General features: G+C 42.5%; 1 protein-coding gene across 12 annotated transcripts in view; it reads right to left on the bottom strand.

The window, feature by feature from the left end:
- The window catches only part of SLC6A6 (solute carrier family 6 member 6), a 121,300-nt gene that overhangs the window by 18,077 nt on the left and 86,827 nt on the right, over positions 1–16,396 (bottom strand). For all 12 annotated transcript variants that reach the window (XM_055708182.1, XM_055708183.1, XM_055708188.1 and 9 more), the window contains 7 exons: positions 15,206–15,445; positions 14,475–14,609; positions 12,304–12,538; positions 6,934–7,066; positions 3,400–3,534; positions 1,377–1,480; positions 1,138–1,262 (listed from right to left, as the gene is read on the bottom strand). In XM_055708182.1, the coding sequence (XP_055564157.1) occupies positions 1,138–1,262; positions 1,377–1,480; positions 3,400–3,534; positions 6,934–7,066; positions 12,304–12,538; positions 14,475–14,609; positions 15,206–15,445 (1,107 nt within the window). The remainder of the gene's footprint in view (positions 1–1,137; positions 1,263–1,376; positions 1,481–3,399; positions 3,535–6,933; positions 7,067–12,303; positions 12,539–14,474; positions 14,610–15,205; positions 15,446–16,396) is intronic.

The raw sequence follows: 16,396 nt of genomic DNA, 5'->3' as shown, positions 1-16,396 counted from the left end.
TACCCAAGAATCCAGTGGTGCCACCAATGTCATTAGTTTTTCATTAGCCCTTGCAAAGTGAGATATTTTTCTTAAAGACTTAACTCCCAGAGCCATGCAATTAGAAGATATATTGACCTTTTCTTTTTAATGGCATGTTTGCAGAGGAAAGCTTTCAAATGCTATGCAGTGAATCAAAATTGCTCAAAAATGTCAGAAAGAAATGCCAAAAGTGCACTCAGGTGACATTATTACTACTTGAATTTGATTAAGTTTCAGCCTCATGGCTGCAGAGACCGGACTCATTACTTTCAAATGGTAACTCCCACCTACTCTGTCTGTTCTACAGGAAAACACATGGTTACACCTGCCCTCACGGACAAGACATGCACAGAGGAAAAAATGTCATCTGTTCTGTCTGAGATACATTCACATGCTATGAGGATTTAGCCTTTTTCAGGCGCATGTGCATAGCTGAGTGTTAATGGGAAGAACGCTTCCGAAGTAAGGGAGGAACCTAAGTGGACATCCAGTTTCAAAACGGACTTCTCACAGTTCTGTCAACCTCACCCTGAAGCTACAGAGGACAAAGGCAGGATTGCAACAGCTAGGGTTCCTGAGGATTAAATGGTCCACAGAACCCAGGAGATGGAGTTCTCCAACTTCTCTTGCCTTTCAGTGAGATTTGTTGGAATATAAGAGTGCATATCCCTTCAAAAGGCCAAGGCAACATTCCCACTGCAGCACTGCGCTGTGAGCAAGCAAAAGTGAGCTATGAAAAATACATAAATACTGGCTATTTGGATTAAAATAAAGGTAGTCTGAAAAGAAGGATGGAATAAATTCTCGAATCAATGACCTTCTGGACCCTAGATAATGGTGTGGTTATCTTAACTCTAATCTCAACTCAAATGGATTAGCACACTCTAGGAAATGTGTTCGCTGCCCTGTTAATCAAGACAGAGTAAACAATACAACCCCGGCTGACCCTCACTGCTCTAGATCAAAGCCCAAATCAACAATGTGCTTATTTTTCTGGAGATTATGGGACATCTGGTTCTGGTTTTATTGCTTAGATGTTAGCTGATTGAGTCTGCAGAACTTTGCTCACACGCTAGGCGGCAGTGCCCACCACCACTGCCACCAATACCATCGTACCTGACTCTGCCACATCAGCAATGTTCACCCCTTGCTCTTGTGCCATGAAGCCCAGGACGGAAAAAATTGCGAAGCCAGACACAAAACTGGTACCACTGTTCAGGCATCCCAGCAGCAAACAGTCCCTAAGTCACACATATGTCATGGAGCAAGTTAATTAAAAAAAAAATTAACCCATTGTCCCTACTTTATTTACATCATTTAGCTAAAACACTAAACCCCCTTGGATGGAAACTTGCCTATAGCAGTTGTATTTGTACTTGTTGTAGCTCCCCAGGGAAGTCATTGCTCCTAAGCAGATTGCATATGAGAAGAAGATTTGTGTCCCTGCATCTATCCAGACCTGAAGGGAAAGATGGAAAGACTGTTATTACCGGTATCGTTGCATTGCAACACTCAACACAAACACACAGATCAAACTATGCAAAATTTAAAAAAAAAAATTGCTTCCATTGAGGGTGATAGCTAAAGGGTTGGGGAGACAGGGAAAGAGAACATCACATTTGCAAGTTTGGCTTTTACCAGGAAAAGAAAATTGTTAGTGTCAAGAGCCCACAAGAACATAATCTCTACCACAGTTCCTGTATCCCCTCCCCAGAGATGCTCAGTATTTCTCGTTTCTTAGTCATTCAGCTGATCCTTCCTGTTGGCGCAACAATAAATGCATTTCAGCGCAATAGGAAATGCAAAAGTATTTATAACATTGCTCATTTCTGTTGTAACTCATTGCAGTTAGAATCAGCCGACCAGCCACTAAACTGAGGATGTGAAAAGCTTGAGAAACAGCTTTTGTTTATTTTTCTGTCTTTCTGGTTGTTTTTGTACCTGTTCAAATGCAAGATAAAAGCCATAGGGGTGGGGGGGAACCAAACAAAATACAATGCACTTTGTAAGATATGTATCTGACCTCGGTCTCATGATTTTTTCTTCTGATTACATTAAAAAAACATATACAGAGTGAACTTACAGTACACTATCAGCTTCTTGGTTAGTAAATGCGTAGCAAGCTATCAAAATGCATCCATTGAATCTGTTCCCTTTTTTCTGCTAATGCACGTCTGCTAACACCAGTAGAAACCACCAAGGAGTCTGAGTAAGTGAGAATTAAGACCTTGGACCTTTACCTCCTCCCTCCCACCATGGCTTTCCAGCACCTTGCTGACTGGTGTTTCCTTGGAGATGATGCTTTTGCTAGACCCTGGGAGGGGGCCTGCCTGCTCGCATGAATCTCTTCTACATTATCTGCTGATGCTCTGGGCTTAGGGCTAATAGTAGATCATGAAAATGATAGAGACCCATAAAAGAAGATTAATTCATAAAATGTAATGTCTCCTGTGAAGAGAGTGTCTTGTATAAAGAGGGCAAGACTAGAGAACGAACCAAATTCCCACAATATTTCTTTCGATTACACTTTCCCTACTTCAGTTATTTAGCTATCATAGGCATTTTATTTTAACCAAATACTCACTAAAAAGCAATAGCAAAGACAGACATTATTTCCTCTCACTGTGAGCAATATTTTGTTACTTTCAAGGATCCCTTGTTTTCTTTTTTTGGAGGGTATTGCGGTTTTTTTGCATTTCTCACAGATCACTATTGGCTGAAACGACGCTGGTCTGCTCACACATTTGCACTCTGAGCGCAGACAGCAATCTTCATTTAATTGCAGCCTGTACACAAAGAGTAAGCCTAGCTCCCACTAGCCAGGTCTAAGTGAATTGTAGTTCCTGTGCCTCAGAAAGCATTTTCTCCACCTTTGCATGGGTCTTCATTCTTCCATTATTTAATTCACTTCTTTCCCAATCTCCTCCTATTGAGCAGTGGGAGTTAAGTGACACTGGTACTCACAGTTGTCGCTTGTTGTTCCATCTGTGAAGGTCATGTGTCTCTCCTTTGAAACTAAAGACTATCCTCATTAAAAAAAAAAAAAAAAAAAAAAAAACCACATCTCCCTTACCTTACCAACAAGAAAGCTGAGATTGTATAACGGGACAGTCTACAGCCTCAGAGTCCTTTGACACAAAAAAAATACACACGCATACACACACATACATACACATGGAAAGATGCATTAACACATATAACAGTGACCTTCTCAAGCAGATCTCTGGAAAATATAACCCAGCATTAATGTTCACGCTATAAATGGACCTCTAAAGAGCATGGAAGAAAATTATCTATTGCCATTACATCACCACCATCACCCTCCACCATCCCCCTTTGTGTAGGAAATCATCCCGCTCCCTACTCCTGGTTCTGTACCTGTGGGTCAGCTAACCGTGAGATATCAGGATAAAGATAAAACTTGATGCCTTCTGCAGCTCCAGGTAGGGTCACACCACGGATAAGTAGAACAAGGAGCATAATGAATGGAAACGTGGCAGTGATGTATACTACCTGGCATTAAAAAAAAAAAAGAAAAAGAAAAGGTATGTTTAGTCTGTGGCAGTCAATGGTACACCTCTGGAATCAAAAGAGATCTAGCGATGCAAATTCAAAGCCCTCCTCACACCTAAAAAAGACCTGACCTGAGTTTCTGTGTCTACTTTTAGTTTAATGGTCTTTACCACCTTATTGCTTCAGGCCTGCAGGCAATGCAGATTCATTAATCCCTCCAGAGCCCCCGGCCCCCACAGTGGACACGTTACTCGGGCAAAGAACATGCAGGATTTTATACAACTCATGACTTTCATTAGAAATTCTGCCTTTGCCCAGTTTGTCCTCCTCACATAACAAGCGCACCTCTGCCAGGGAAGCTGAAGAGATTTCCTCGCTGAAGGCGCCTGAAGCATTACCTCATTCTTTATTTGAACTTAAAAACTTTAAATTCTTTTGCAGGCTCTGCTGCTACCTCTGACCTTGCTGTGCAGCCTCGCTACTGCTCCTACAGACAATTCCAGGAGGCACTCCTCTCACAGATGAAGATGGTTTGCTCCGTGCTCCTGTGTCTCCACTCCCACCTCCCTGAACACATGAAGCCCTTCAGGTTGGCATCAGCCTCACCAGTGGTAATTTCCAGTCCCATAACTTCATTTGTGCCCTTGCTGCCTATTCAGCAACATCATTATTGGAAACTAAGGCTCTATTCATCCTGTTTGAGAATATGTCTTCATTATCTATAACCTCTATTCCCACTCTCTTTGAATAACAGCCTACTTCTTCTCTTCTTGTTATCTTCTCATTCATCTGATGAAAGAGCCCTTTGCCTTAATCTCCAGTGCGAGGGTTAATTGAGCTTGTATTTGGACAGTTCTATCTTTAGACCCACACTTTTTGACCTCTAACATTTTGTTTTCTTCCCTAATCAATGCTCTCTCTCATTTTTTATATAACTGTTGTGTTACCATCAAGAATCACTACTGTCCAAGAAAGGGCATTTTTCATGGAGTAAGATGATTCCCCCAGGTAATTACAGTTTGCTGCCATGAGTTAAAATGTATTTTTGTTTTCCAGGATTTGTTTAACTACAGCAAAGCTCCCCAGATACACCATTTTTCTTCTTAAGTGTGTCCTCTGAGAATAACGAGGAGAATTCAAAGCCTGCATTGCCATAATAATTCACAGAGCTGGACTGATTTCATGAAATGAAAGGAAATCTTCTCACACACATCCTTCTTTATTCTCTCTTGAATTTCCTATATATTTTCCACTGACAAATAATATTACACATTAGCCCAGTTTTACTAAAACCAGAAGGATAAAAGGGGGGTTTCTGTGCTTTCTAATTTTTTTTTTAATATAAGCCAGGCCTATGAAAAATCAAAGTTTTCTTACAAAAAAATATAGGTCTTGATATATATGCAGGAATGGAGTACACACTCAGAAAGTGGCCTTTGTGCTGCAGGTAAAGATTCTCTTGTAATGCTGGAGGAATTTTTAAGATCACGCACATTATCCAAAGCATAAGCACAACTATTATTTTTCCTCATGATTTCATGTTTATTTGTCCACTACGCTACTACGAGGTCTAAAAACTATGTCTTTTTTTTTTTTTTTTCCCCTCCGCTCTCCAAAGAGCCATTAACACACTGGAAAGCAGGTAAGTGCTATAAACAACCATCTACTAAAGTAAACTAGACTTCCCAACTAATTCAAGTCCTCCATTAGAGTTTACAGTTTACTTTTGTTTGACCCCAAAGTTAATGGAGTCAACTAGAGACTTTCCAATGGTTTTGTTGGGCTTTGGCTCCACACCCGCACGAGCTCAGATGCTGTTGAGAGAAGGCAGCTAATTTCTACCAACAGCCTTGTCTTAGAGATGAGACCATTTTGCTGGATTTCCAGAACACACGAGTTTTTAGGTAACTGATTTTAACAGACCTGTTTTCAATCTCTTTACCTTCACAGGGGCTTGACATAGCATACCGTAGGGAGCTCAGAAAAATCCCTCAGCGCTCTCCTAACCCTTCCTGAGCAGATACCAGGCTTGCAAAAGGTACTGCAGAAATGCTCAGCTCTGCTCGGCTACCGCGGGAGATTTACTGCCTTCAACTTTACGATAAAACTGACACAATCGCCTCATCGGGTCACATCAATCAGAGGGAACAGAGAAGCAAACACGTTTGTCAATGTGTGCTTTAGAGGTGGGGAAGCTGTTCTTTGGGGCAAAGCTGACGGGAATCCAGGGTAAGGCACAAGCACGATTTTAATAAAGCTCCATGATAAAAATCACAGAAAGCAAGAGAGAAGCGATAGTGAAGCAAGTAGTTTAGTCAACAGTGGAAGTAATGAGGTCTGGTTTCCTACGGAATTTTGTCTCCTGGTTGATTCTGCAGTGCGTAACAAGGTAAAGCTGCTAAATGATGCTTTTTCTGCAGCTGAGGCGTTTGCAATTGCTCACTCCTGACTTCTCTGGGGGCTGATAAAAGCTGGTCTCATGCTGTGGGCTTTTTCTCAGGCAGGACACTCACCAGGTCACTCCCTTATACCTAGCTGGCAAGAAACATGTTGCGACTTACTATCTTGAGACCTCTCTACCTCTCTTAGACTCACCTGAAACACTGCCTCTACCAACAGGTTTGAAAGCTAAGAGCCACACATACACAATAGCTTCAAAAGCCTTTTCTGACGAAAATAGGTTTAAAAACTCTACTGTATGCAAGAGGAAATAATATACTTCATGCTGTTAAGTGAATGGCTGAGATTTGCTGTAATTTGCTTCTTGCACTGGAGTGCAATTCAGGAATGATTAACTGCTACCCTTTAGAGAAAAACATGATTCTGAAGTGCACACGATGAGACCAAAACCATGAACTACCCAGGATCTCTGTTAAGAGTGTGTCTAAACGAGTACCTAAGTTTAGTCTTCCGTGTCTACACAGAAGTCTTCTGTAAGTGAGTGGCATTTCAAAAATGCTATGCATCCACTGGTTTCCACTGACTTAAAACATCCTGACCACAGCTATGTTAACATCTACCCGGCTGCACTGAGGATGAACTTGGCCAATGTGAAAGCACGGACAGGAAGTGCAGAGCACCACACACCACAAGCCTAAGACCTTCCACACTCAGGACACGTATTAGTTTGATGCTTATTCTCAAAGAGGCAAAGCGGTACTCAAACTACGCTTGTATCTGATTCTTGATGCCATTCCAGTAATGGCTTCTTGACTCACAGGCATTTTGGGCACTGGCAATGACTTTTGAAAGTCAGCTGAATCTGAATCCCTCTTTTATTCAGTGCAAAAATACGTATTTTTTTCCAGGAAATGGTGAATACCTTTAAGAGCAGAATTACTTAGTATTCCTAATATCTGCTAACTGCAATGATTATAAAAAGGGTAAAAGAGCACTTACTTTCCCAGTGGATTTGACTCCTTTCCAAATGCAGAAGAAACATATCACCCAGACGAGGAGAAGACACAGTGCTAGATCCCACTTGATAATACCAATATCTTCAATTCCCGAGGACAAGCTCAGTACGTTGCGCCTGAATATATGAAAGGAAACAAAACAAGAGAGATGTAGGAGCTCAGCTGATGCAGGATCTGTTTGTGAAGAGTATATAGTGGTGTGCAGGGCAGCAGATGCATGGGCAGATCCCTGCCCTTTGAACACCGCTTGCTAAGTCAGCATGGCTTATGTGAGCAAAGCTGAGCTTTGCAGCCCTACATGTTCCTGAGGTCTGTGGCGCTGTTTCGTTCAATATATGGCACAGCATTTCATTTTAAGCTCTTTTTAGCAGCCCGTGACCGCCTCAACATGCAACAAGAAAGTATGTCTAAAGCAGTGAGGCTTTCCCATTTGCTCCCTGGAAGATGCAACATCTACTCACCCCGGCGCCACCACAGACCCTGGCTCTGAAGCCGCACGGCGGCATTGCACATGATGTGTCCATCACGGACACTTGCAACTGGCCTGCATCCATGTGTTTCTCCTCCTTTTCAGTTCATTAGCAAGGCTGCTGCATGGAGGAAAGGGGAACAGCAATGCAGGGAACTGTCATGCCGCACATCTTTGCAGGGTGAAGGCTGGAGCCATTATCCAGTCTCCCCCCACGGCCTCCCGCACACAAACCCTGCCCGGGTGCGCTGCCATCTGCCCTCAGCACTGCCGCCGCCAGGGTCTTGTTTAATTAACTCCAGATATTTGGTAAACTTTATTCTGTCACTTAGGTTAATAAATAAAAAGAAATTCCTAAGCTGGGTCTTAAGGGAGCAACATCTCACCATCAAAATCCTCTGATCCTGAGGGCAAAAAATTGTTACGGCTTCTCTCTTTTAGTGATTGCCATAGGTCATCATTAAAGATTTTAAACTATTTTTTAAATGTCATACAACACACACTGTCCTCACATTCTGGACAGACCTGGTCATACCTGATACTTACTTTATTTGTCAAATGAAAGAACAAACTGTTTCTTTACTGTTCACTTCGCTAAAACTCCTCGGCAAATGAACCTACTGAACTCTGAAGAGTTTCTGCAAGGTTTGTTTAAAGTCGAGGAGAAGTTTGACCTCAATTACCACAGAAATGCCTTGCCCCAAGACTAGCAAAATGAACTTGCTACCTAACAAATTGTTAATTAAATTTTATTTTCAGACAGCTATAAAAACCGGCCACTTTCCTCCACCGAAGTCATGGAGAGCAGCGACGACAGCAGCCTGGGGTACCAGGGTCAGCCCACAAGTGTGGTGTGTGCAGCTTTGCATGGGGATCCAGCACAAGACAGATCACTGAGGTTTGTTTTTCCCCTGAATTAATTAAACTTTTTTTTTTCCCTTGCTATTACCATGGAAATAATAGTGAATGAAATCACCAATGGAAAATCTGCAATTAGTTTTTTGAAAAAAACAAACCCTGGATCAACCAGTTTAATAGGACTCAAACCCTCATCCATCTCCTTTTGCATCTCTTTGCCAAATTCACTCGGATTACCTGTGTGAATGTGTTCTCACACCAAATGCTTTATTCTCTCTGAACGTGTGTGTAAAGGGAAAAGGACTAATGGCACCAGACACAGTAAGTCTGCCCTAATCAGCACAGCTATTCAACAGTTACGAGAAACCCCTCAGTAATGAATATTTGGCATAAAGTTGCAGCCCTGGTTCACCTGAGCCTAAAGAAACCAGGGAAAAACCTGCTGCGTCTATACAAAAGAAGAAAATATATTTATAAGATGACAAAGTTCAGCTGCAACCTTTTGTGGCTTTTTTTAAAAAATAATTGGCAATTTTCCAATCTAAGGGGCGGTTCATATTAAAAGGGCAACCTATAGAGCAGCTCTCAGGAAGCCATGAATAATTAACTGCAAATGCCTTTTGGAATAGGGAGCTCTATTAATGCATTCAGCTACAACTTTGCTTTTTATTAGGGAACTAAAAAAAAGTGGTCATCTCACCTAGAGTTTGCCCCAGCAATGCTATCAAGCTTTTTCGGAGGGCACCCCGGTGGGCTACTGAAAGCCAGATAAGCTACTTTTCTATGATGGCAGCAACCTCACAAAGTGATGTGCTGGCTTTCTCTGTCCTGGGTTATCTCGTCTTATAAGGACCTCAGGGAATCCACTCAGAATTACCAGGGGAGCCTCAGCATTAAATTTGTTTCATGAAATCTAACCCAACATATTTTTGCAGCAGAAGGTCTCAACCCGGATTTGTGATACCCTGAAAATTCAAATTCAGGAAGGAGCATGAACTGGGCTCTGCTGACAGCTCTTCAGGTCTGCTACACAGCCCACCACTGCTTAGATTCAGCCAAGCCCACTCAACAAACTTCACGCCATTTATGCATGAAGTTGTTATCAATTCTAATTTGTAGTTGACGCTGTCACTAACTATCACTCACCTATAATCAATGGGACAACAGGACGGGGCTGATTTTGTTGTAAACAAGAGTTCTTGGACCTTGACCATACACTAGTGTGTTCTAGTCATGTGCAATATGGAAATGTAATAGGAGCCATAGCTGGCTTTAGAACATAAACAAAAAGAAAGTGAGGAGTTATCCAACCCTTGAAGGGTATTCCAGCTCGTTATCCAGTGAATGCAGGCAGGACCTCTCATACCCGCTAAGGTGAAGCACCCTTTTGTGTTGGATGGACAAGAATAACTAACGCTGAAGCAGCTGTACCAGAAGAATATTAGGAGGCTATGAAGCCATTTCTAAAACTCTCAAGTTTGCCCCCAAAGGCAGAGACAGCTGCCTGAGATTTTGTTTAGTTTTTATGTTGCTCCCTTTGGGGATTACATGCCATTAGCATGTGATGGTCTTTCTTGGGATTTGGACGAATGAAGGCTGCTGATTACCAAATATTCATAAACACTTGGCCAGCACCAGACAATCAGAGGTTTTGTTCAGCCATAATTACCCTGTAACACTTACCCTATATGTATTAATATGTGAGTGAGCTTTTAAGGTTTTGGACTTTAAAATCAGATCTTCAGAAATAAGAGCTGAAGCATGTGATACCAAGAGGTAAGTCTCCTGATACAAAGCCAGATCTGCTTAACCCCCTCTTATCACTGCTCAGGCAAGCATGTGATTTGCACAGAACATTAATTCAAATGAACTGAAATGTCAGGCTGGACTATATGTCCAGCCGGGCTGAGAAGGACACGTGTTACTCAATGCAAAGAGGTTAATGCATCGGTGTGGTCAATTATATCTGGGCAGCATTAGTTTTACAAAGCAATACTGATAAGGACACTACATAAATGTCCCACAATAAAAATGGCATTGGGTTTCAGAAACTAAATACTCATAAACCCCTGAATTAAATCGGAATTAATTGTGCCACAAAGCAGATGGATATTTTCAGTTAAAGACTATTTATTGACTTGTCCTTTCAATGTGGGTAGCTGGCTGGCTGGCAGCTGGCATTGTCTACGATGGCAAAGTACCTGAAAGTTCATCAAATAATTTTTAATTTCAGAACTATAAAGAATAGTAGCACGGCTGGGGAAAAACTGGGGATACTAAATGCTTGCCCTGTGTAAAAGCTATTGCAGCAGCAGTGCATGATCTCTGTTCTTACTTTAAGACGCTGGTAGTTGTTTATGCAGAGAAAACAGCTATTTTTAATAGTTCTGTAAGTGCCATGAGTCCTGAAGGCAGCTTGCTTTGGTAAGGGCAGTTTCGCTTGTGATGAAACATTGAGCTATGGACAGTATGTCCGTATTAGTAGGATTACGGGGCCAAACTCCTCCCTAGCGTGACTCCAGGGAAGAGTTCAGTCCACGATGTTTAAAACTGTTGTTTGAGGACAAAAGTTAAAGTGGCTGCAAAGTGCAAGGAGAGCTGCCTCCCCCTGTGGATCGCGGAGCAGCCTTTGCTCTGGCTGTGCTACGGAAACAGGGAGGGCAAGGGGGAGGGATGGGGGGCTCGAAGGAGTGAGAGTTGCTTTGTCTTCTACTGCAACTTGCCTCTAAGTTACCCTAAGATACCCAAAGGTACCATTTAACAAACTTTTCCCAGCTCCCTCCATATTTACAAGGGAGGAAGTCATCTGGGAAAGTATCTGTCGTTCACGGTAGAAACGCAGAGCTGATGGCACGGTGAGAAGGACTGCTCCTACAGCCTGCACCCGCTTCTCACACTGCTCACCAGGGCCTGCTGACACACTGCTCATCCAAGATCCAATCTGCCCTTTTTGGCTCTTGTGTTAGGAATTTTAGCACAGTTTGTAAGATTATTTTTTTTTCTAAACCTAACGCATGCCAAATGTCTTCAGCATGAACATCATTCCTGCTGGGGCTATTGGCTGATGCTTCTTTTTTAAAAATAGAGAAGTAGGTACAAGTTGATCTGGGACCAAACCAAACTTTAAATATACTGAAAAAGCCAACCTAAGTCAGAAACTAATTCTACTCTTAAATGACCATCTAAGCAAGCCAAAAAAAAAAAAAAAATAGTTTCCTCCTAAGCTATTTGTAGATACTTTGGATTTAGGTTTCCCTACAGGTGTTCCTCTGCTGCTATGTTTTGATGCCTATATAAACACACAGAGATTTGTGGTCATGCCCGTTCAAAAATCAAGTTATGCAATATAATTTAGAACTTGAAAAATAAGAGAGAAATGGGAATAAGCAGCTTAGGTCTGATGAAATCCGGGCGTCTGGCAAAACAGCCTCCTCAGAGACTGCAGAGAAAAATGATGTAACAAAGATGGCCCAAGAAACCTACAGTACAGGACAACGTTCAGCACCTCTGTCATTTTTATTGCTGAGGTCAACGCTTCCCATTGCTGTCAGACTGATAGGAGACGTGTTACAGCTTCATAAAGTGTCCTGCAAATGCTAACAACTGGGAAAGAGGGAGAGGCAGCCACAAACTGGTGATTTGTCACTGTTTCTACGTTCAGTAAATCCCTGCTATCAGGGCATCTGAAGTGAGTTGTTTCTGTTCTCCTGCTGCATTCAGAGAATCCCAGCTAAGAAGGAGACAAGTTTTCTTCCAAAGCAGAAGTTGCACCGGGCTTTTAGGGCTCGCTGTACGCCCTAGGGTGAATGCAGTTACACACCTAACGCCTTCCTCCACTGCTCCCAGACTCACCAGTTGCCTCAAGGTGGGTGAGAACCAGCAGCAAATGCTGGTCAAACAACTGACAATCAGTGCAATCTGCTTTTCCCATCTAACATTCCCCACTGGGCTTCCACAAAGTCTCAGGCCTGAGCTCTGGCATGCCACCGAAGCACCCCAAGGACACCACGGAGCTGGGGTACTTACTCCCAGAACTCGGTGACAGGAGAGGTGAAGTTAGTGGCATTCAGTGATATCCAGAGTGTTTTGTTCTTCCTGAGAGTGTCTTCCACGCAGGTCGGCGTGTTCCACTTCTGGTGGCAGTGTGCCCACGGCAGGACGCTCTGGAACGACTGGAACAGGTAGTAGAGTCCCCAGGCCAGGATCACGATGTAGTACACGTTCAGAAGGGACACAATCACTATGGAAGCATAACCAATTCCTGGCGGGAGGGGGAGAGAAAAGAAATACGTGCGGACATGACAGCCGCTTCTTGGGAGGGCGCCCTGTGACCTCGTGGAGCTGGTGCGATTCCCCCTGTGTTGTAGACTTGCATCCTGCTCTACCGCCCTGCTGATGGAAACTCATCCCAACTCAGTCACACACTAGCATCGAACTGCCACCGCCTCCAACTAGCGCCGGCCGCTCAGGGCTGAGTTTCTGGCTATGGTTTGCTGACATCGGAGGGGAAGTCTGCAGGACGTCTGCTCAATTTAACACTCACCTAGCTACTTCAAGTTTTTTGTAGAAGGAAGTCAAGGCATCATGCTTTGCTTATTTGGGAGCTACGACATCTCACTTAGGTACCTATGTGGGCAACCTGATGCTCGCCACGCTCGCCCCCCAGCCAGCTTCCTTGGAGGCAGCTCGGCTGGGCGGCCCCTGCACCGCTCACGCTTAGCGACCGGCTCGGCTCAGCCTACGTGCAAGAAAAAAAGATAGTTCTTGAATGAGTTAAAAAGGAAAACTGCAAAGCTATCAATGTGAAAGCTGCTGTTTCTGCCCCAGTTTCACCCGTGCAAAGGACACATGGTATTTGTAACTGTTATGGTTATGAGATCAATGTTTAACTCTGCTTACAAAGTTGCCATTTAGGAATAACAGGGGGCGGGGGGAAAGATCTCCTTTAAAAACTTAGAGCAGTCTCTTCAAGACGATGAAAAGCCTGTGAGGTTCCCCTTAACATCACCTTGACAGCTACCCCAGCACCTGGGACACCTTGCCTCGTATTTTACAGTTTCAAACCTTACTGCAGCAGGAGTCTTTACCACCAAAGATTGTTTTTATGCCTGGTGAAAACAAGCAGAGCAAGTGCTATTTATTCTGTACAGCTGCATTTAATTCAGGATATACAGTTAGTCACATTACAGCTACAGTTTCTCTTTATGGATGCCTGGGAGATTGCTATTTAAACAAGGAACATTCCTTCCTCCTCAAAAAAAATAAAGGCTTCATAAAAGTAGTAGGAGGAAGAAAATGGAGCTAAAGCAGCACAATTACATCAACTTCAGCAGCGTTCTGAGTATTAAGTGGGAGTGTGAGCCACAGAGAAAGCCCTCACTTCTGCTTGGGGTGACATACGGGAAGAGAGATGCCTGGAATAGCAACAGCGGCAGAGCTAGAAACATGTCAGCGTGAGGTGCCCACTCCTTCTAATGGGATTCGAAGAGCGCTGCTCTGTTTAGTGTAATTATTCCAAATGACTCTGCCTGTGCTGTCCAGCTGTAAAGCGTAATCTATACACAAAATAGGCATCCTTGGTAGTTTTTCTAACCTGTCTTTCATTTCTCATTCTAGTTAACTTCCAGAGCAGCATTAGTGTAATTCCTGTGAGCAGTGAGTGATTCTTCATTTGCTGGCAAAGGCCCTTAATAACACCAGCCCAATGTGCCTGATCGCCAGGACACACTCAGTTACAGAGAAAGTCCCATTCCTGAATCCTACCAAAAACCTGCAGTCCAGGCTTTCGCTGTGTCAGTAACAGAGGGATGATGCCAATGATAAGCTTTCACATGGTAGAGAGATTTTGACTTCCAGACCAGAATAATAATTTGAAGATGCTTTCATTAAGGCTATCTAGCATTCCAAAACAACACTTTCTCCAATACCCGTGAACAAAATGTGCAATTACCTTTTTAAGGCACAATATGCAATTTCTTCCCTCATCGGCAGTTCTGCCAGTTAACAAGACGGTAGCATCAAAATCAATACCTTACTTTGTCCTTCAGACTCTCTGACTTCTACCTTTCCAGGAACCAATATCATACCCTCAATTACTACGGCAAATAGCTGAATTAATGGACATGAGGGGAATAGTGTTGCTGCATATGGTTTCCAGAGGTGTCTTTAAGCAGTAAAGCACAACAAGATATACTAACCAGTGAAAATAGGGCAGATCTTTTCCCAGCATGTAATTCCACCTTCAGAGGTATACTGTCCTAGCACCACCTCCAGGAAAAACACGGGAAGACCTCCCCCAAACAGGAAAATGAAATAAGGTATAAGAAATGCACCTGTTGAGAAAATATAATAGTACAAAATTGAGATGAAACAAGCGAACTTACACAAGATAGCCTGATAAGTGGTAACAGGCATATATAAACAAAGAAACATATTTGTTAGTTTAATATCAGTATATAATAATCTTATACTGGGGAATTCTTGCTCATGTTCTCTGCAAGAAGAATGGGTACATACAGCTGTATATAAGGGCATTTTCTTACCTTTTTGAAGTGAAAATCTGCAATAACAATGGGGTTAGGTACACAACAGCTTCACGTGACTCAGAATGCTCTTATTCTGAAATCCACTGGTCTGAAATCCTACTGGTCTATATTAATAGCATTTTAATTGAAAGACTCAATTGTGACAGAAGTAAAAGAGCAGAAAAGGTTCAGTAGTATAAGACTTTAAATTGCTTTTTTTTTTCTCTACTTAAAACTTAAAGAAAAACTATTAAGTAATAAAACAATCTCTCCTGAAGACCGACCGGTAAAGAAGGCAGAAAACACATGTGTGAGTATTCTTTTGAAAAATCTGATGAAGGTACTGGAAAATAGTAAGCATGAGGTGGACAGACTGATTCATGACAATGAAATGAAATACTCACCTCCGCCGTTTTTGTAGCAGAGATACGGAAACCGCCAGACATTGCCTAAACCAATAAATCCACCAGCCACAGACAGCAGAAAGTCAATCTTGCTCGCCCACTTCTCCCGCTGGGGCGGCTTTCCCTCTGCCTCATCCTCAGGCCGTGTCCCCGGGCTCTTGCCGGGAGAAGGTTTGAGGATGTCCTTGTGGAAATCTTTCAAGCATTGAAGCTTTTCCTTTGTCGCCATATTTCTGCTTTCTACATAGGAAAAAAAAATAAAAAAAATCCCTGGGTTTATTAAACAGCCTTTACTGGTGGAGCTCTCTAACACTGCAAGGACTGTTTAACCAAACTCACACCATAAAGACCAGTGCTGTTTATCAAGCTGAGATATGAAAATAAATCTGCTGCCTTCACTGACCAGGAGAGACAAACCACCCCTGTACTCTGCAGTCACTTCTTTGCTGCCAATGCAAAGTAGGGGATAACAAAGGTCTGACACCGCTGCCTACCTGCTGCCTGCAGACAAAAGGTGTATAGAGACTGCACTCTGCATCAGCATCAGCAAATGGTGTTACTGAGCAAGTGTCTCATGCTGTTCCCATGCCCGTAATAAGGTACAAATCACTGCATCCGATTCCTTCTCAAACATTTAAGTGAAATACAGCAGAACAGTAAATCTCACCTTTCCAGATAAAACCCATTCCTCCATTTCCCAATAACGTGAACCATCCTGCATCATTTATTGCCTGCAATTTCCTTTCCCTGAAGTATTATAAAGCTTTCAGAAAACTATTCATTCATAAAAAAGGGAATGGAAAGTCATTTGTTCTAATCAACCTGCAGGAACTGAAGGAATCTTTTCAGTTGATTCCATTTTCATAACTGCACTGTTTTCCCTTGACATCAATAAAGGGACAAAATTAAACCTTTATATTCAATTATTGTCTTATACGCACCTATGCAATTGAACAGTTTGCCAAGAATGATGGCTCCTTAGTTAATTAAAAAGTCAGTGGCATGAGTCACCTGGTGCTAAACCCAAAGCATATTAAATCACAGCTGGCTTGATAATTTTTATATATAATTTATGCTGTTCAAAAATCTTAGATTGTGTAAAAATAATAACAGAAAGAATTACTCTAACAAGTGCCTTTTTATCCAAGATTTCCTAATGAAAACCATTTAGGAATAACTTATAGCTTTTAT

The sequence above is a fragment of the Falco cherrug genome, chromosome 4 (assembly GCF_023634085.1).
Source record: "Falco cherrug isolate bFalChe1 chromosome 4, bFalChe1.pri, whole genome shotgun sequence".
NCBI lineage: Eukaryota > Metazoa > Chordata > Aves > Falconiformes > Falconidae > Falco > Falco cherrug.
This window is presented reverse-complemented; position numbering and strand designations above follow the sequence as displayed.